Below are 19,854 nucleotides of genomic sequence, written 5' to 3'. Positions count from 1 at the left end.
AAGTCAAGTATACTAAGAGAAAATGTATCAGAAAAGCAGATGCAGTTTTCTGTATTTTTGTTCAGGATTTTTAGGCAACAGCAGGTTTTAAGAACCACGCAGATGAAAACAGTTTAATAAAACCTACCCTCTCTGAGTTTTTGTTTTGTTTTGTGGCTTTTTTTTTGTTTGTTTAATGAGAGTCTTTAATCTCTTTTGGCACTTTAAACCTTTTGCAAAGTCTGTGGATTGTTTCTCGCTGTTAACAGAACATCCAACTGGCTGAAAACGCACTTTAATTTGAAGGCGTTATTATTTTCAGAGGAACATCTTATTTTGCAGTCTCCCAGATTAAGCGGTGCATAAAGAGACTAACTTTGGCGGGAGTTAGCGTGTATTCTAACATGAAAAGAAGCCCTGAAAAGATGTACGTGAAATACCTGAAAGATTTAAAAAAAAAAACCCCGAAAGCGCAGGTTTTATGTTGTTTTCAAAGCAGGAGCCGCACTTCGAAAGAAAAGCGCCCAGTTCTGAAGGGGAGCGGGAGGATTGCGGGCGCGGGCTGAGGCTGCCCGCAGCCCCGCTGCGGCAGCGCCGGACGCCGCCGAGGTTGGATCTCCCGGAAGGCAGAGGAGGAAAACGGCATCTCCCGCCTTTCGGTCGCCCCGCTGGTAACGGCAAGACAAACCTCTTTTACCGCCGATACCCGACACGGTGTCCGCGGCGCCGGCTCCCGGCCCCCGGAGCAGGGGGCAACCCCCTCCCGCCGCCCCGCAAACAAAACCTGCCCTCGGGCGCGCGGCGGACGCTTCTCCGCCCGCTGGCGGAACTGGCCGTCTACCCGCGGAGCGCCGTTCCCTCCGCCCCGTCCAGGTATTTGAAGGGGAAGCTGCCGCGGCCGGGACATCCTCCCGCGGCGGGGCGGCCCCACAGCGCAGTCCCGGAGCTTTCCCACCGCGCGGGCGGTCGGCGCCGAGGCGGCCGCGAACGAGTCGGGTGCTGCCGGCCCGGCGCTTGGGCAGTAGGCTCCGCGCCTCCAGCGGCCCCTCTGAGGGCGGGGGCGGCCCCGCTGCCCCGGCAGGTGCCCGCCGGGCGAGGGAAGGCGAGAACAGGGCGGCCCCCGCCCAGGTGAGCGCCGACGCCGCAGGGCGAGGGCCGGGGCGCTACGGGCTTTGCCGGCCGCTCGGGTCGCTGAACGATCCTCGGCGGTGAACAGCGCTGACGGGGCTTGCGGGGACAGGGGAGGGGAGGGCGGGGGCCTGCCCGCCGCCCTGGCGTTCCGTTAAGCTGACAGGCGCGTGGGGTAGCGGCTCCCCAGCGGCCGCGTCCCGCTCGGCCTGGCCCGGCCCGGCGGCAGCGTCCCGGCTCGGCTGAGGGGAGCCCCACCGCTGGCTGGCGACGCCGGCCCCGCCGCTACCCGCTGCCGGAGGTAAATTCCTGTGGACTTGGACCTCCCTGCCCGCCTGTCGGTGGCGGCTGGAGCCGGGGGCAGCGCGAGTTCGGGGCGAAAACGAAATACATGGGGCGGGGGCTTCCAGCGCAGCCCACGGCCGCGCTCCGTCCCGGGCCCGCCCTGGGGCCTCCTTTGGCCGGGCGTTCCCCCGGCGGCTGCCCCGCTGAGGGACGCCCTAGCGCGGCCCGCCGAGGCGCCGTGCCGGGCGGGCAGCGGCCAGGCTGGCGGGGCGGGATGCTGAGGCGTCGGCCGAGGGGCCGGCGGCCGTGGCGGGACGCGCCTTCGAGGGGAGCGCGGCCGTCGGGGGCCTGCGGGGCGGGACCCTGCCTGCCCGGGCACCCCGCCGGGGAGCCGGGGTGGTGGCTGGCGGGCGCGACGGGCCCCGCTGGTGAGCGGCGCCGCCTGTGCCGGTGGGGCGAGGCCGGTGGCGGCCCCCGGAACCTCGCCGCACCCGAGGCCAGGGCCCGAAGTGCCCCCCCGGGGAGCCGGGCGGTTTGGAGAGCTGAGGCTGAGGAGTGGGTGGCTGCGGGGGTGCCAACTAGAGACTGGGGGGCGGGGGGCTGAAGCAAACACGCGTGATGAGGAGCGTCGGGGAAGGACTGTGCATTTCCGTATGGGAACAGGGCTTTGATGCCCCACAGAAACGGAGAGGCAGCTCTCCAGCATCTTCATCCCAGTGCTCCGCAGAGCGTCTGCCTCTTCATCTCGGTGGCTGGAAACAGCTGTTTAAAATAGTGAGGCCGCATAGGGAGGATTTTTTGTTTTTTTTTCCTCTCTCTCTCTCATCTCTTCCTGCGTTCCCTTTAGGTGAGGGCTGTGCCGTAGCTCCGGTGTGAGGCGGGGAGGCAGCCTGGGAAGCGCCGGCTCCGCCCGTGGGCGTTTTCTGGCGGTCGGGGCCGGTGCGGGCAGCGGCGCTGCGGCGGTTCTGTCCGCCTCTTTGCGGCCGAGCGCGCACGTACCGGGCAATAGTTGCCCGGCTGGAAGAAAAAACACAGCTTGTTGCCGTTTTCTTGCTTTGAATGCGAGGTGGGAGCATGAGGAAAAGCGGACTTTGAAAGGGGATCGGAACCGCTCGGCGGTCAGTAGCGCCCCGTCCCCTCCGGCCTAAAGGGGGAACGGAAATGTGAGGATTTTATGAGGGCGGGGAGCCGGGGTGCCGAGGAAATACTGCCCAGGGGTTGTTGCAGGGAACGAAAGACCGAACCGCGGTTGCCCCTCGTTGGGCTCCGTCCTTTTTCGGCTTTCCCTTTCGCTTTACTCCGGTATCTCTCCTAGACGTCCTGCCTTAAACTACGGCGAAAGGGAGGGAAGAGCGGAAGCATGTCCAACCCGGAGAAACGGATCTTATCCCGCCCCCCGGCCCCCCTGGCTGCAGCACCCGGGGAAAAGCCCGGCGCCGGCAGCCGCCCGCTCCACTCCCATGGCCAGAGCGGCGGAGGTGGAGGCAGCGGCGGGTCTCCTCCTCCTCCTCCCCCCGCTGCTGGAGGCGGCTCGGCTGCCTGCAGCTCCCTCTCTCTCCTCTTAACAACCACCAGCAGCAGGAGCCGCGCTGCAGGGACAGCCTCCTCCGCCGCCTCCGCCAGCATCGTCCCCAGAGCGGCAGCGGCTCCTTTCCTCGCTCCAATCCCCTCCTTTTCCTCCGCTTCTCCATCTTCTTTTTACTTCTTGCCGCCGCCTCCTCGTTTCCCCTCCTCGTCTTCCTTTAACCTCACAAGTCTCCAAGGGAGGGAAGGAGGAGGAGGAGGAAGAAGAGATGTTGGCGGAGCAGCAGCAGCAGCTCACTTGATCGCCCATCCAGGCGGCAGCGGCAGGAGGAGACTCTTCTGTTCTTCCTCCATCCAGGGCTTGCTGCTCCGTTCCGCAGCCGGCGGCCCCCGGCAGCACCGCTCCCGGTTCCTCCTCTCCCCAGCCGTCTCTCGCCCGTGGTCCTGCAATTCCCTCGGTGCTGCAGCAGCGGCGGCAGCGGCAGCCCGCGGCGACGGGATCCGAGGAGGCGACGGCCCCGGCGGGAGCAGGACTCCTAGGCGGCAGCAGCGGCAGAGAGGCGCCTTCTTCTCCTTCTCGTCTCCCCTGCTCCTAGGGCCAGACATGGAAGATGGATCTAATTCTGCAAGCTGCTTTAGGAGGTTTACGGACTGTTTCTTGAACACAAGTAGGTACCGGAGCGCCGTGCCCGGCGGCGGGTCGCGGCTGTCCCGGGGGGAGGAGGGGGGGGGGCGCGAAGGGCTGCGTCTGAGGCTGGGTGCGCTCCTTCAGGAAAGGGCATTTCTTTGTGAGTGGGGGGGAGGCGCAGACACAAAGGGGCCGTATACGTGGGGCGTGCGTGGACGCATGGAGGAGCGGCCGGGTGTGGATTGAGGATGCACGGACAAAGGGGATGCTCAGTGTAGGCGAGTGCTCTTTGTGGGAGCTGGCTGTTAACGCCTCGGGGATTTCGGCATCATTTTGGGATCAGACAACTCTACGTGTATGTGTCAGCCTTTCCCCCGGCGCGTGCCTGATTTGCTCAGGAACGGTACGTAGGGGAAGGGAGACTTGCCCCCCGACTTACTCGAAGTAGCAGCGAGGAAGCATTACGGGATCGGCAGCTGGCAGAAAAGCGGCGGCGGAGGACCGAGAAGGGCGAAACCTATCGCTTCCGTCTGCATCCCCTGGCAGGTCTGCCCCACGCCCGCCAGCTGCCGGTGCCTGATCGGGCCTCGGCACCGGGCGCCTCCTTTCCTCGGCCGCGGCTCGCTGCCGGCGGCGAGGCGCCGGAGGGGAGGAAGCCTGTGCTCCCCGCGGCGGGGCGGGGGCCTGCCGGCGGGCAGGGCGGAGCGGAGCGGGGGGGGCGTCGCGGCGCTCCGCAGCGAGGCCGGCTCCGGTGCCGGCGGCTCTCGCACGGCTCCCCGGCTCCCACCGAGCCCGAGCGGGGCCAGAGCAGCCGCTCGGCCTCTCGGGGCGGGGCGGGCTCCCTCCGGGCGCTGGCCGGGGGAGCCCGGCGGCAGCGGGGGCCGCTGGCCGGCCCCAGCCGCCGATGCGCGTTGTGCGACAAGGCGCGGGAGAGGCGGGTTTCGCGCGGCAGAAACTTCCCGTTCGTCGGGACGCGGCCTGGCTCCCCCTCGGGGGTCTCGGCCCGAGCCTGCCGCCGTCCCCTCTCCGAGGCGTTTCGCCGGGCTGTGGCGTCCCCGGAGCGGCCGGGGCTTCGGGCTGGAACCCCCGGAGTCGGGCTGCCCGTGCCAGCCCTCAGCGCCCTCGCCCCGCCGGGAAATGCGCTGGGGTTCGCTTCGGTCGTGGGATTAATGAATTTCCAAGCGGAGCGTGTATCAAGGCTGAAATACATTTTTTTAATAATTTTTTCTTTTTGCTCACCTAATGCTTTGATGCTTAGGGTGACTTCAGTCAGCTGTGGCTATTTGTGGTTTTTTTTTTTTTTTGTTTTTGTGTCAATTTCTTGAATCATAGATTTATGCCTTAAAGTGTCGCTAACCTTGTATTTTAATCTGTTAGGATACTTTTATTACGTGGCTTTTTGGATACATGTGAATAGTACATAGTTCACACATGTATGTATTTTGGGGGGATATGAGGAGAACTATAGAGATGTCAGCTGAAACCTCGTTTTTTGTCTTACTGCCTTACAGCTGACTTTAGCCCAGTAGCCTGCAAGTGTGGTAGTACTCGTCCTGGTCTATGGTAGAGGTGAATAAAGATGAGTATCTATTTGCGGCATTGCCTTTTTGAAACTTTATTCAGTAGTTGACTATGTTACAGAGCCACATATGTGTTAGTTTTGAGGCCTGAAGGGAATCCTAAGCTCTTCCAGTTTTCATCCTCTCTGTGTTTGAGAGGGATAGTACATAACATGCTGTTACGTGTGTGGTACAACTCTGATGTTTTAAAATAAGTGGTCTTGGGAGCAAGGGACCGAGCCAGGGGATGTGTCGTGTAGAGCAGGTCTCTCCTATCCTAGACCAAGAACATCAGCTCTGTTCAAAACACCATTTTAAAAGCAGTGGTGAATTCAACTTAAGCAATTTTACGAACAGCTTCCAACACAAGAAACCTGGTCGTCTTTGATTGTGACCTCTGACTGAAGATTTTCCTGCAGGCAGGAAAGGGAGCAGAACGGTTCTTTCCCCTGTGAGTTCACTGACGTCTAAGACGACATGCAGCCTCCCTGTGGAGAGACACTTTCCCGTGCTCTGCAGCCTGCTCTCATGAAACTTTCAAGAACCTAAATGTCTGATACCTCTGCTCCTCTTTTGAATGTGATTGAAACTGGCCAATGGGCTCAAAAGGTACTTAGTGAGGTCAGATGGACAGACATCCACGTGCGTGCGTATATACATATGTGTATACTTCCCTCCCTCCCCAAGTGATTGCATAAGTCTGATTTCCTTAGGAAACCCGGCTGAAAAAAAGGAGTGGAGGGAAGTCAAACAAGATACTGCTCAGTTCCAGTGCAGCTACTGCAAAGAGCACTTGTCCAGCTGTTCAGAGTACTGTGCACAGTCCTGGTTACAGTGCAGCCGGAAGGCTATTATTGTCTCAAAAAGGATGAGATCATGTAGAATAATGAAGATAATGTGCTGCATCTCACAGTTTTTGTTTCCTGAATTGTATTTTTGGTTCCAAGTCGTACATATATACACTGTTTGACTTTGAAGACAAAAATGTCTACATATTTTTACAGGGAAACTGAGGAATTCTGCAGGGAGGAGAATTGAGATGAGCTCTTTCGGAAGGGAGATTTAAAAGTGACTTAACAGAATCCTCAAGCCTGGAAAACAATGAAATGACTAGAGATGTATTCTTTCTCCTCTGAGCTCTTTGAACTTGCATGCTCTCTGGTCAGGATTTTGTTAGAAGATTCTTGATATTATCAAAATGTTAGGTTCTGCAATACTCAGTTTGTGCCATATCTAGCTAGCTGTTTTTGTTTTTAAGATTCCTAATGAAGCACTGGACTGCAAAGCTTATATGAACTTTGTGTGGTGTGTGTTGTTTTTCTTAACTGTTTAAAACCTGTAACTTGGTGCATAACATGGTGTTTTAAGAAACTTCTAGTATCTAGCTTGCTGGATCAATTCTCCAGTGGAATTCTACCATATTTAGGATACTGCAAGCTGCCAGGTATTCACAGGTTTCTGTGAAATGTCTTGCTTTCAGGGGAGCATCCCATGTTCTTCTACACTCAAGGTTTCTCAAGCTGCATGTGTAGTGTATTTAATCTGTGTCCCGTGAGTCTACTCACAGGTGTCAGTATTTTAACTCACAGGTACAAGTATTTTACAGTATGGGCACTTTTTGCTTGTCAGATTATTATCAGTATACTGATATTTTATACAGAGTTACCTTTTATCTGTGGGGTTTTTTTTTGCTGTGGTGCAACAAATTTATCCTGCACCTTCATGTACCAGATGCTAAGGCTTTCCAATTGAGTAGTACCCTAAGAAAGAGTAGATGTAGTCAGATCTGTAGTTGTGGAAGAAAATAGCAATTAAGGTTTAAATAAAGTTAAAAGTATTTCTGTTACGTGCACTAATCTTGGCTTGGCTATCTTTTTTTTTTTCCTGGTCTGTGCATTGATTACTTGCAGTCAGGGGTTTGTAAGCCAAATGCTGATCTTCAGCAATGAATCCTGTGTGTAAAGGTGGACAGGGTTTGGTTTTACAATTAAATCATCCTTAAGATTTAGATGATGATGTAGAAAATGAATGGTCTCTGATTTTCACCCTAGGGATTCTGGCTTCGCATTAATTGAAAGCAAAACTGTCACTAAAGCTGTGTATAGTTATGATGATAAGTGATGTCATTCAGCAGTTCCCATCGGGACTGGTGTTTCATAATACCACACTTTACAATAACGTATAGGAACACCATGTATCCTGGTCTGAAGCACTGCCATTCTGTTTAGAGGGATGACGGACCAACAACAGGTCCCCAACAGGGCAGACAGCAAGGAGCGGCATGGGAGGGGAATGGAAACCGTGCGGGCACAGGGACTTAACAGTGAAGGAGGACTTGTTTGTCCGGGTCAGGTATTTTTACAAATGGTTGTCTATAAAGCGTGCAGTTTACATTTGAAATCCTCTGTCCCTTTGACTTGTCAGCTCTGGTTTGCCTGGTGGCTTAGGGGTACCCAGCACTCACAGGCCCGGGGAAGGGAGGCAGCACCCTCACTGTTAACTCAGCAAGCTTGCTCCTCCTGTGGAAAGGACACTGGAAGGTGCGACTGTGCGTGGTGGGATCGTGTGGGTGCGTTGGGACATGGTTTCTTTTTGCCGGTTGTGCGAGGAGGATGGCAGCTCATTTAAAACTCTAACGCAAGGCTGGTGGCTCCAGTCAGCCCATTCGTGTCCTTCCTTTTGCTCGTGTTTAAGCCATACTCGTTAGCTGGACGTAGTGAAAGCCTAAAGATGAGTTTTTGTTTCAGCATATACATGACTTAGTGACTTGATTTTGACCAGTCATGTAAATGCTCCTTTCTGCTAATGATCTAGGGTATATACTTGGCTTGCTTACTTTTAAATCTTCTGTTGTACAGATCAGTACAACACTACCTTTTGCACAGCTTCAAGATTTTGTGCAGTATTCTAATACAAACAGATTATACCTAACATTCTATCCATATTCTCAAGTCATGAACTTAGTTTTAGATTTGGAAAATAAGAATGAGAGTCTGTGTGTGTATTTATAACTTGGAAATAGCTTATGCAGCTCGTGGGTTGATGTTAACCTTGTCTGTGATTAAAATTGTATTTCAGTTTGAGGCTAACGTGAGCTCATTTCTTTTTAATGCTACTTTAAAAAGTATTTTAGCTTCAAGTTGCTATGTTTCATACTTTAAAATTCAATGTTTTTTACAATATTCTAGTTTTTGCACTTTTGGTGCTATTATCTACGATATCTATAGTATATAGATAACTATGTATATATATATCTATGTAACTATATATCTATATACCTGTATAGATAACTGTAATATCAGACTATGATATTATCTATGCTATCTATCTATCTCAAAGACAGCTAAGAGCATAAGTAAAAAACCTCTTTCTCTCTCCTCTCTCAAAAGAAAGAGGGCTGTTTGGGTTTTTTTATTTTGTTTCTATACTCCCTCTGCTGGCTGTTTCAATTACAAGTACCTGCACTTGATCTTTGTTACTAAGTCTCTTCCTTTACTGTTTTATCAAATGAGCATTAATGTGTATTGATTTCAATCTGTATTTTAAAATACAAAAAAAAGTCTATAGCTGTTAAATGAAGAAACAGTATTTGCAGGAATGGAAAATTTTACACCGGTCTTATGGAGCAATGTTTTAACTTTTGTTATACCTTGTATTGATTTGAACTCTAAAAACAATTTAATGTTTTGGTTCCTGGGGCACATCTTCACCAGCAAATACCACAGTAATAACAATTCATACATTGTTCCAAAAGATTTAGTTATCTATTCCATTTTTTGTAATAAACTTACTGCCCAGCTTTGAGAAACAGCTGTGGCAAATCCTAGATTTTTATGTTATGTTTTGTTATATTAAAAAAAAATTCATTCACGAGTTTGACTTAGATCTACGTAATTGGCTACGAGGCTGCACTCAGCGTTCTGCGGATGTAATGGATAATTTCTTAAGATACTGCCTTTAGTACAGTGTAGTGTTCATCCAAAATACTTATAGCACTCAAAAATCATAATTCTTAGGAACTTAAGAGTTTACGTACAAGTATTTCTGTATGTATTATTGAAATTATTGAAGCCATTGCATTCCCCATGGGTGTCAGTTATGGTTGAAGTTGTTCAATATTTCTTGCTGGTATTTCTGCGAGAGATCCAGACTTTGCCATGTAATGCGTCCTCACTTGTGCTGGCACTCGGCTTCCCACTGGCAGAGTTTGAAGAGTGCCACCTACTGATTGACAGCTCCTTGCAGTACCTCGTCTGAAGGCTCTCACAGCTCGGCCTCGCTTGTCTTGTGGGATGTGACAAGTTGATGCGGTTGCATGTGGCGACTGCTGAATGAAGCCTCAGCTTTGACCTCTTCTATTAAGTCATGCTATTTCTTCTTTCTAATTTGTTTCAAGGTGAGGAAACAGGATTTTTGTCCTGGGAGGTGGGCTTCCCCTACCACCCTTGTCCCCTTTTTAAAAGCTGGTGAGAAAGCAGCGTATTTCTGTGGTTTCATCATCACTTCTTGTCAAGCTGTCACAATTAGTGTGGGTCAAGCTGTCACAATTAGTGGGGGAGGAACCAGCCTGGCTGATGTTTACAGAAGACTTGGGCTCCTGCTATGCCAGACACTGTATTGATGCATTGCACACTCAAACAAGACAGTTCAAAAGGCAGGTAACAGACTCGCAATTGTGACTTTATTAACAAATGAACATTCCAGAATGCTCGTGATGTGTTTGTTTTTGCAGGGGAGAGGGACAATCTGGTTAACAAGGTCTGAATTTTTATGGTAAATTGATGAATTCATCTTTACTGTTAGTGCACACTGAGAATGCTTTATTTTAACTTAGAAGCATGCTAATTATGTTCTTAGGGGGGAAAGAAAACTTGGCAAGACTATGAATTAGTTCAAAAAAGTGTTTCATTTACATATTTACAAGGGAATACTTTATTTTGGAGTTCTTTTTATAGATCTTCTTCCCAGTGATTTATCACCACAGGAAGCTTTCTTAATTTCCAGCTCCGAAACATTTTGTCATAGGTGGCATTAAGAAGAAACAATACTGTGTTTCCAAACTTCATATTTTTTTAAAAATACATTGATAGCAAGTTTTAGTCTGAGTGAGTGAGATTTTTAACAATAAAATGTCACATCATTAAGAGATGCCAAATCTTATGGCTCAGTAGGACTAGAATTGGGGTCTCTCTATCACTTGAAGGCTTTCCAAAGTAGTTCTGGCTCAAGAATACTGAAAGAGAAGGCTTTTGGATGTTACTCAACTGCCTTTAGAGAACTTACACTCATTTTAGTGGTTTCTAATTAAAATAATAATAAAAAAACCTCAGCATAGAAGCAGCAGTAGTAATCTCACCTTCTTTGATGTTGGGACCCAAAGAAGAGACTGTCAGGATCTGAGACCAGTTAATCCACCTTCCGTCTGGAAACTGTGAAGATGTAATGCTTTCATTAGCACTTATCGATCAGATTCCTTCTTTCTGCATTATCAACCAACTCCTGTGCGGCTGAGCAGTACTTTTCTTAACAAAGTTTATTCAGCTGTTAATAATTCCAACATTCTTCCTTCCTCTTATCCTTCCACTTGCATCAAAAAGAAATCCTCTAATGTTAAGCCACAAGTGGTTCCTAAAGGAAAGAGAACTTGTGCATCCGAAGTTCTAACAACTTTGTACAGAAACCTCGCATCTCTAATCCTTCTGATCCATTCGTACCCAAAATAGCAGATACTTCTAGCTGCTGACAAGCATTGCCATATTCACCTTGATAATACTGTTTACTTTGCTTCACCCTGTGGGGAATTTTCTTAATTGGCAGGAAAGATGGCACTTTCTTTGCCCTAGATATTTTAGCAGCATTTCAGTAGCCTTGGGTGTTCTACTGGTTCAGAGAGTAAGGTGCTTAGCCTGAATTATGGTGGCTAAGTCTGCATCCTGTTTATTCCTTTGTAGTTTTCCTCACTGCCTAATTTTTATTTCCCCATTTTATTTCTTTCATAGTGTCTTATTTTATTTACTTCCAAGCTGTGTAAAGCTACTACCCTCTCTTCTAATGGTCTTCGACTTTTAAGAATTTTTTTTAAAGATGATGTGGCATAGTATTTCACTAATTATTTTGTTTCCTAACACATAGCAGTTAAGTTTGTGTTAACTCTTTCTTTTACTTACACTGGGGTTTTTTGTGTTTATGTTTTGGTTTTCTTTCATGCATACACAGATACCTTGGCAAGTTCTCCAGAGTGAATTCTTTCTTGGAACATAGCTCTGTTGGCTGTGCTTTCTTTGCATGGCTTTTTCTTTCTTTTAGTTGTATCTGTATTTTTGGCTTATTATTTCCTCCTTGTCCACCCATCAGCTTATTTTAGCTGATGTTTCCTTCTTGATTGCTGAATTGTGTTGATTTTGTTTCTTCCTGTGGTTGGCCTGTGTCTTACCTTGTCCGTTTTATGTGTTCTTATTTTCCCCAACTGCTTTGGTTGTGTGAAGGCACCACGCTGCTGTTACTCTTCTGCTGCAGTTCACTTTGGCTGTCTTATCAATTTTTTTTTTTGATAAGACTAAATTTTGCATGGCAGTTTGAAAACTCTTGCTATGTGTTCTGTATTTGCAGTGACTCATTGTATTTCCTAATCTGCCACTGTCTGCCCAGCCCTAAGTGTGATGTCAGTAGAGGTTTTTTTTTTCCTTGATTTTTTTTTTTTTTTTTTTTTAAGCAAACGTAGGACTGATGAAAGTTACTGTTTGATGTAACAGGAAACTGAACTCATCTGTTCTCAAAACAGGCACTGCCTTAGCCAGTATGCTCAGGTTTCATCATGCCGGGCTCCTGTGTCTCATGCTTGTGAGCAAATTGCTTTTGTGAGGATGTGTCTCACTGTTCCTGTTTCTTCAGACTTCCATTTTCAGCAGTAAAGACTCCCAAGACAGCTACCCTTGAGAAGCTGCTTTTTCTGAATCTTGAGTCTTAAATGTAGTTCTGCGGCCTTCAGTTCATGATTATGAATGCAAGAGGGTCTTGGGATTAGAGGTGTCCTTTTGAGAAGTACTTCAAGAGGTCAGAGAGTCTGGGTGACCTGCAGTCTCCAATGTTTATGGAATAGTGCATTCCCCTTGCAAATTCTGGCGTGGCTCTTGTGGTGTTGGAGAGAACAGGATCATCAGCCGGCTGAACATGAGCCGGCAGTGTGCCCAGGTGGCCAAGGCGGCCAACAGCATCCTGGCCTGTATCAGGAATAGTGTGGCCAGCAGGAGTAGGGAAGTGATCGTGCCCCTGTACTCGGCACTGGCGCGGCCGCAGCTTGAATCCTGTGTTCAGTTTTGGGCCCCTCACTACAAGAAGGATGCTGAGGTGCTGGAGCGTGTCCAGAGAAGGGCAACGAAGCTGCTGAGGGGTCTGGAGCACAAGGCTTATGAGGAGCGGCTGAGGGAACTGGGGTTGTTTAGTCTGGAGAAGAGGAGGCGCTGAGGAGACCTTATCGCTCTCTACAACTACCTGAAAGGGGGTTGTGGCGACGAGGGTGTTGGTCTCTTCTCCCAAGTAACTAGTGATAGGACAAGAGGAAATGGCCTCAAGTTGCGCCAGGGGAGGTTTAGATTGGATATTAGGAAAAATTTCTTCACTGAGAGGGTGGTCAGGCATTGGAACAGGCTGCCCAGGGAGGTGGTGGAGTCACCATCTCTGGAAGTGTTCAAAAAACGTGTGGATGTGGCGCTTCAGCACATGGTCTAGGGGACATGGTGGCGCTGGATTAATGGTTGGACTTGATGATCTTGAAGGTCCTTTCCAACCTAGTGATTCTGTGATTCTGTGATCTGGTGTGTTGTAGGAACTTTTCCTAGGCTGTTTGTGGGTAGGAATGTGCTTATAGCTTGCCTGTTTCTTTCAAACCTTCTTTGGACTTTTGTTGGAGCTGTATGCAGTGCTTACGCTTTGAACTAAGCCCAGAGAGGATGTGGGCTCAAGCTCTAGTCCTGTCCATTCTGCTTAATTTTTCGTGTGCTCCTTGGTCCAGTTCAGACCGATGCCTAACTGCCTGCATGTGTGTTGGGAGGAAGCAAAGAGGGACTGTTCCCTAAAGGCAGTGGGAACAGTTCTTGTCTCTTCTGACTTCGTGTGAGGAGAAGAGTTTAGCTTTGCGGACAGAAGCTGCATCATGCCCCTTTACGTTGGTGGCTAGAGAACAGGCTCTGGTCTGTTTTATTTCCTCGTATAGGGACATAGCCATATGGACTAGAAGAGGAATCTTTATACTGCTTGTGGTACTAGAGCAGACTTTGTTTCTATAGACCAAGTTCTAGTGAATGAACTGCACTGAATGAATGAATGACTTCTACAAAGTCCTCAATGAAAGATGCATCCAGTGAATAAGGGACCATTGCTGGAGGACGTGGCTTTCTGCCTGACTCAGTGCAATTTTAGCTTGTCTGTCTTTGTTTCCTCAACTTGCTGCTTTGGAAGACTTCTTAGAAGTTGTGGCTAAAACACGTAAACGAATGTTCATAGGGGAAAGAGAAGATCATAGGGGAAAGAGAAGACACAAAGTTTGTCGGCTGACAAGGATGAATGAAGCGTGTGTGATATCACATATCTCATGTTAACAAAAAATTATGGGGACTTACCCATCTATGGCAGTAGTATTGAAAGGGTAGAGATCAGAAATACAAAAAGGAGAAGATTGGAATGGTAAGAGAAGTTAAACATTTTTAGTGCTCAAAGGAATGTGATTACAGGGGAAGAAAATGTTCCTCCTCATAGGGAAAGCTATTTATAAGCTCTGAGAGGTTTCTTCTGGGGTAGATGAAAGACTTGATATGTAAATATCTCCCAGCAAATCCTCAAATTTTGAAGAAATCTTTTTACTGAAGTGTAAGATTTTGTGTTGTTTAAGTGTGAGCGTTATTTTTCTTTTTAAAGTCACGAATGCTTTCTTTCTGCTTTAACTATAATTTTTTCCCTCTTTTTAAGGACAACATAAACAATACCTGGTGAATCTTACGTACTTTATGAATGTGCTTACAGATAACCTTTTAATTTATTTCTTAACTTTTGTAGCTTAATGTTATCTTCACCAATTGACCAACAGTGATTTGACTTGTGTCTGCCAGCTGGCCATGTCTTTTACCGTTATTTTCCTAGGTCACTCTGAAAGTTTTACTGTTCCCCTCTGTGTGTTTTTTCTTTTTCTTTGAAAGCATTATTTGTAATTTAGTAACTTACCCACCTTGGTCCTGTGTTTTCTAACAGTTTATTAAAGCATAAATCTGGCTACATGTAGAACGCATGCCCCTTCTCTGTCTCTTAACATGAATTGCCTCGGATGGCTCTACATGGACATGTTGTAAGTATAGCTAACGTGACTGTGGCTGGTTACTTTGCTGATGGTGACCTCTTATTTGTCCATGACACGCCTTGATTTTTGTTTAGAAGATGATGTTGCAGTTGTTAACTTCTGATTTGACTGCAAGGCTAATTTTTTGTTTGTTTCTTGTTTTTGTTCATTCAGCTGTGTGTACCTTCTGTGTTTTTTTTTTTTTAAATATGTTGAACTACTTCTTAAAACAAGATGTTGCAAAGTGCTAACAACTTGTGTTTGAATCAAAGCAACTATCCATTCTGCTGTGCCAAGAAACACTATTTCCCAAGCACTTTTAAAAGGTTTTTATTTTTCTTGTTTGACAACAATTCTTTTGGTGTTTATGGAGTTGAAGGGAGGAATGGTAAGGAAGTTGAAATCTGCTCTATCTATCAAAATTGAAAAGAGAACATGAGAACAGCTACACAGTTACATTGAGCAATATTGGAATATTGAGCTGCTTTTGCTAAAACATAAATTGGTAAGACTTAAGCTTTGTTTAAATGGAGAAATGTCCTGTGCTTTGGGACTTAAAACTGAGTTGTCATACTGATTTGAAAGTCTTTATACAGACTTTTATATTTGCTTAAACTAACATAATTTTGGTAGATTTTAGACCTTTTAGAGATGAGCTCTGGCAGGTCTACTAGTGGCAGCTGAGAGACCTAACCTGTGCTTCTCTGCTTGAAGTCACTACCAGCTCAGCAGAGGTAGCAGAAGAAAGACTCAGGCACATTGTCTGGCTTCCTAACCTGTGGGTGAATGTCTGCTAATATATTGAGCTGTAGGCTGCTGTGATTGATGAACAACTGCAGAAGGACCTTGAGTCCTACTTGTGTGCTGGTAACATCTAGAAGCAGGTTGCAAGAGGCTGTTAGGAGCAATGAGGACATAAACTGTTACACCTACTTGTGGTGTTCCCCTTCCTGTCTGTTAATGCTGGAAGGTGTCTGACCCCGAAGCAAGCCGTTTCAGGGAGCTGAGACGGTAGGTGCCTGTTGACTCTCTCTGGTGTAGGGTAGTTGGTTAACTTCCTGAATAAGTTCACTGTCAGAGGAGTCAGGATCACCAGCGCTGACAGGAAAACAAACCATGTCAGCATGTTGCTGGGAGCTGATGAGAGGATAACCCCTTTCATCAGCAGCTCATCTTAGATCAGCTTGGCTGTGGTTGATACAGTTACGCCATAGTTTCATGGTCACTTGAAGTTCACATAAACTAACCCTCCTGTTTAAGAAATGGCCTAATTCTTCCTCCTTAAGGCTGCTCTTTCCTAGATGTGTACTCCTCCTCCCTTGTGCAGGCACGTTTGTGTGGCCCCGTGGTGATCTAGATTGAGGAGCTGCTCTCAATTAAAACAGACCAGGATTAAAAAGGGTGAAGATGCATGCCTTAAAGGGTTCATAAACTTCTGAAAACAAGGTGGAATGCATGTGTTGTTTAAGGTGAAAGTATCCTTCAGAGATGGGAAAATAGCATGATCTATGTAATGTAGATTTTGCCATCTGGGAAGTCAGCTTTATGAAGGTCTCTACTTGCATGCCCAGTGGTTTTTGTTTTGTGTGTTTTTTTTAATTCCCATAGGATTTCTGCTTTGCTTGCCCAGTACTTTACCTAGCCCAGAATGTACATGATGTTGATGACAGGAGGTCTTCCTTGGTATCTTCTTTTTGTCTTGACAAGCCCTGAATCCTTCTAATTCTATAGTGAAGACCTTCCACAGCGTGTGGAACTGCTTCTTGTCTTACGGGTTTTTCTACTGGTGGTGGCTACATGAAAGTTTTGTGGACATGAAATAATTTTTTTGTACTCTGGGGCAGTAGTAGACTCTTGTCACTTGCATATTACTGAAGAATGCAAAACAGAATGACAAGAATATTCACTAGTTTTTTGGATGTGAATGGTTGGACATAACCTGAAATAACGATATCCACCACCCCTGCTCCTGCCGAGTGCTGGGTGAGCACAGACTAGTTCTGGAAAGCATTGGAAACCCGGAAGCATTCTAAACTAGGAGGCTGTCTAAAACTTGGACAACATGGACACCTCTGTCATTTTTCCAAGCAATTAGGGAAAGCTTTTCAAATTACATGAGTGGCTATGAAGTAGAAAAATGGCATAGCCCCAGTGAAACTTCAGGACCTGGCTTCTAATCTGGGGTTCCTTCTGCCAGGCAACATTGCTTTGATGATCCAAGGAGAATGTTGTTGTAACTTCCCGTGACTTAATTTGTCGTCGTATTTACCTTTTTCTGTAAACAGCTCCCAGACACTGGGGATCTAGGAACTTGGAATGAAAAAACATAATGGTGCATCGTTCTCTTCAAGGCCAACAGTGAAACCAGTTTAAATATGCTTGTATTAAAACCATGAAGTGAGGTAATGATTACTTTTGATTAGACCTACTTCTGCTGCTGCCACTTTTCTAAGATGCATTTTCATTGAGGGAAGAATTACTGTTTTAGCAAGTAGTGCTATATTTGTTGAGAAATGGTAAGAACAATAAAGATGACAAGTTTACTTCACCAGCATCAGTAAGGCTGGGGGGAGAAAAAAAGATGAGAAGATGTCCTTCAGATGCTTCTAGACTGTATTTGCAATTCATAGTTTTCTGGGCATTTACTGTTTTCTGCCTCATTTATTCATCTTGAGTATTAGAATTTACAGCTGTTTTATTTCACCTTTTAATATGAATATACTGAGTTTCAGAACATAGTTTCTTCCTCCTGTGTATTTACTGGTATGGTCTGGCCATGGCTAATTGTGCTACAGTCAGTGCTGTTACTTAAAGAGTGAAGTATTAAACCATATTGAGGGAGATACGCAGTTCAGTAACGTGATGTTTTCTGTAGATATTTTCATAACTCAAACATGCATCTTTGCATCAGTTGCGAAATCTTTGTGAAACTATGTCAGAGCTCTTGAACTTCAAAATAATTACCGTTTTTTGGGAGGAGTATTAGTAAAGGGTGAAAATAAGGAGAAATAGGTAAGCATGTTTAAAATCATACAGTGACCGTGCAGTAATGTATCTTCAGTCTAGATGTTGGTTACTGATGCCTTCCTACGTTGCTGTTTGGCATGCAGCAGGATGGGTAATGGTGACTCCCTTTCTTGTGCTGCTGGAGGTTATATGTGGTCTCTTATATTGTTTGGCTGTCAAAATCTGCATGTGAAGGTTTAGTCCTTCAGTTTTATCAACTGATCAGCTGATGCACAGGTCAGTGAGCCTTTTGAATTCAGGCTTGGGACTTGTTTTAGTTATTAGCAGTTTATTTCTATCCCACACTTGTTTGGTAATCATGCCGTTCTGAAAAAAAAAAGTAGCTTTGTATTTATGAATTATTTTGGTACAACACTGTAACACAAATACTGTCATCTTACTGCCATAATGCTTTCTTTTTTTGGAGCAATGTGTAATTTGGGTACCACCCAAAGTGCTGCTTTCCTATTTTATGTGTCTTCATATCTTCAGCTAATTTGCTTATATGGTTTTTCTGCTGAAACACTGTGAATCTGTTCAACTCTGCACCTGTGATAGAGCAATTCAAATTAAGAAAGAAAAAGACCAATAACTTCTAAGCCCAAGCAATTCAGCGGGCATTAGATCTGAAGTCTGGGTGTTCCTGCTGCTTTTTCTTCTCTTTGCTTCCTCCCCCCGTTTCTTTTCTGCCCACACTTTGTGCTGCCTGGAACCTCTGCTATCTCGTAAGGTGGGCAGAACTTACGTTCTCTTTTAGTGGCCGCTTGTTCATGTCTCTCTGGTCTTCCTAGCTGGTGGTTTTCATGTACTCATCTGATACATGTATTGTTTGGTCAAATAAGACTGCAGTCAGTCATAAGGTCAAAATGTATTTGTAGGGGCAAATTTTGTAGCTGAGAGGCCAGTAAGACAATCGCATGTCTTGTTTCTTTTGACCTTTTAAAGATATGTTGGGTTTTTGTTGTTGTTGCACCTTGATTAGTTCTCTCAGTAGGACTGAGGTTCTATTAAAGATGGCTCTAATTTCCTAAAGTTTTTAATGTTTTTTTGCACAAGGCAAAGACACTTAGCTTCTGGTGGAGAGGTCAGTGATGTTTTCAGTAGCTTCTTCCTTCTCAAGTGTAATTTACCAAGGGACTTTTGCAATCAAGTCATCATGATGGGAAGTGCATCTCAACTGATGTAATGCATTTGTGTTTCCTGGAAACAGAACAAAATCGCAGGTCCGCTCCGTTTAATGCAAGATTTGTCATTGATTTCACTTGCCATGGTATTTACTCCTATCATTTGATCTTTTTGCTGTAATGGGTTGTTCATGCTTTATGAATCTGATTTCCTGACATCAGTCCTTCAAAGCAGTGCTGAAAGTTTTTATTCATGAAGAGTATTTTTACAAAATATTTTGAAGTACGGCGCAGCCAAATCTGATTTCAGCAAAGCTTCTAGTCTCTTCCCCTGCAGACTATGCTAAAACAGGGAATCAACATAATTGATAGAGCAAGAGGGGTGAGATGTGTAAAGCTGGGTGGACTTGAGAGAGAAATTCTTCAAATACTTATCTATTTGTCTAATGTGTATTACTCCTGTCAGGAATATGTTTGCTGATGAAGATCCATTGTTTCCTTTCAGTCTGTCTTGGAAACTAAAATGCATTAAGTTGAAACGGTATCACCTTGACCCTGTCTGCTGCAACACTATATGTTTAAGGCAAATCAGTTTGCTGTATTATACACTGTTTTAACTATTTTGCCTAAAACCTCATTTAATATGAAGTAGAAACACATTGCATTTCATCACTTTCAGAAATGCTGTGCATTTTTTTTCAAGGATTCAAAACAGAAATATTCAGTGACTGCTTCTGCATATAATTTTTTGGCCTCTGGAAAATGATGACTGTCTTGCTAATTTTTTGACCTGGCTTCCTCTGAGTTGACTTCAGAAAAAGTTATGGCAATATACAGAAGAACATGAGCTCCATGTTATACAAGTGGTTGATCTGAATGCTTGGGGTGTCCACATGTTTTCATCTGGTCACAGTTATTAGAACACCATGCACAGAAATTTACCTCAGTGATAATTTGTAGAGTGAATAATTATGTGTAAAGAATTTGTGACCAGAAAATCTTCAAGAACACTCCAAAGGAAAGAGAGTCTTCCCTTAGTTATTCTTGTTTATCCTTAATTTTGGTGGGATCATAGCAGTGGAGTAGAGGACAGGTTTGATGCTTAGGAACTAGCTGATTTTTGCTGTATTTAAGGCAGTGGTAGCATAAGGGGCAAGAAAGGATACAGCCAATAAAAAAAAAAAATATTGTAAAGCAAAGAAGTTCCTCCTGTGTACAGACACTTTGATCACAGAGGTGTTTTTAGAAATCAGCCAGACCTGTGTGGTGGTGGTGCGATGTTCTGTAGAACTT

The 19,854-nt window shown here is 46.3% G+C and overlaps 1 protein-coding gene across 1 annotated transcript in view; it reads left to right on the top strand.

Annotated features, from left to right (window-relative positions):
* Positions 1-1,239: 1,239 nt before the first annotated feature.
* Positions 1,240-19,854, top strand: part of PDE10A (phosphodiesterase 10A) — a gene marked incomplete at its 3' end in the record, with an annotated part of 185,493 nt that continues 166,878 nt past the window's right edge. Inside the window, exon 1 of the mRNA XM_081997622.1 lies at positions 1,240-3,584. Within this exon, the coding sequence (XP_081853748.1) occupies positions 2,753-3,584 (832 nt within the window). The 5' untranslated portion in view covers positions 1,240-2,752. The remainder of the gene's footprint in view (positions 3,585-19,854) is intronic.

The sequence above is a fragment of the Phaethon aethereus genome, assembly GCF_964289735.1.
Source record: "Phaethon aethereus genome assembly, chromosome: 3".
Lineage (NCBI taxonomy): Eukaryota > Metazoa > Chordata > Aves > Phaethontiformes > Phaethontidae > Phaethon > Phaethon aethereus.
This window is presented reverse-complemented; position numbering and strand designations above follow the sequence as displayed.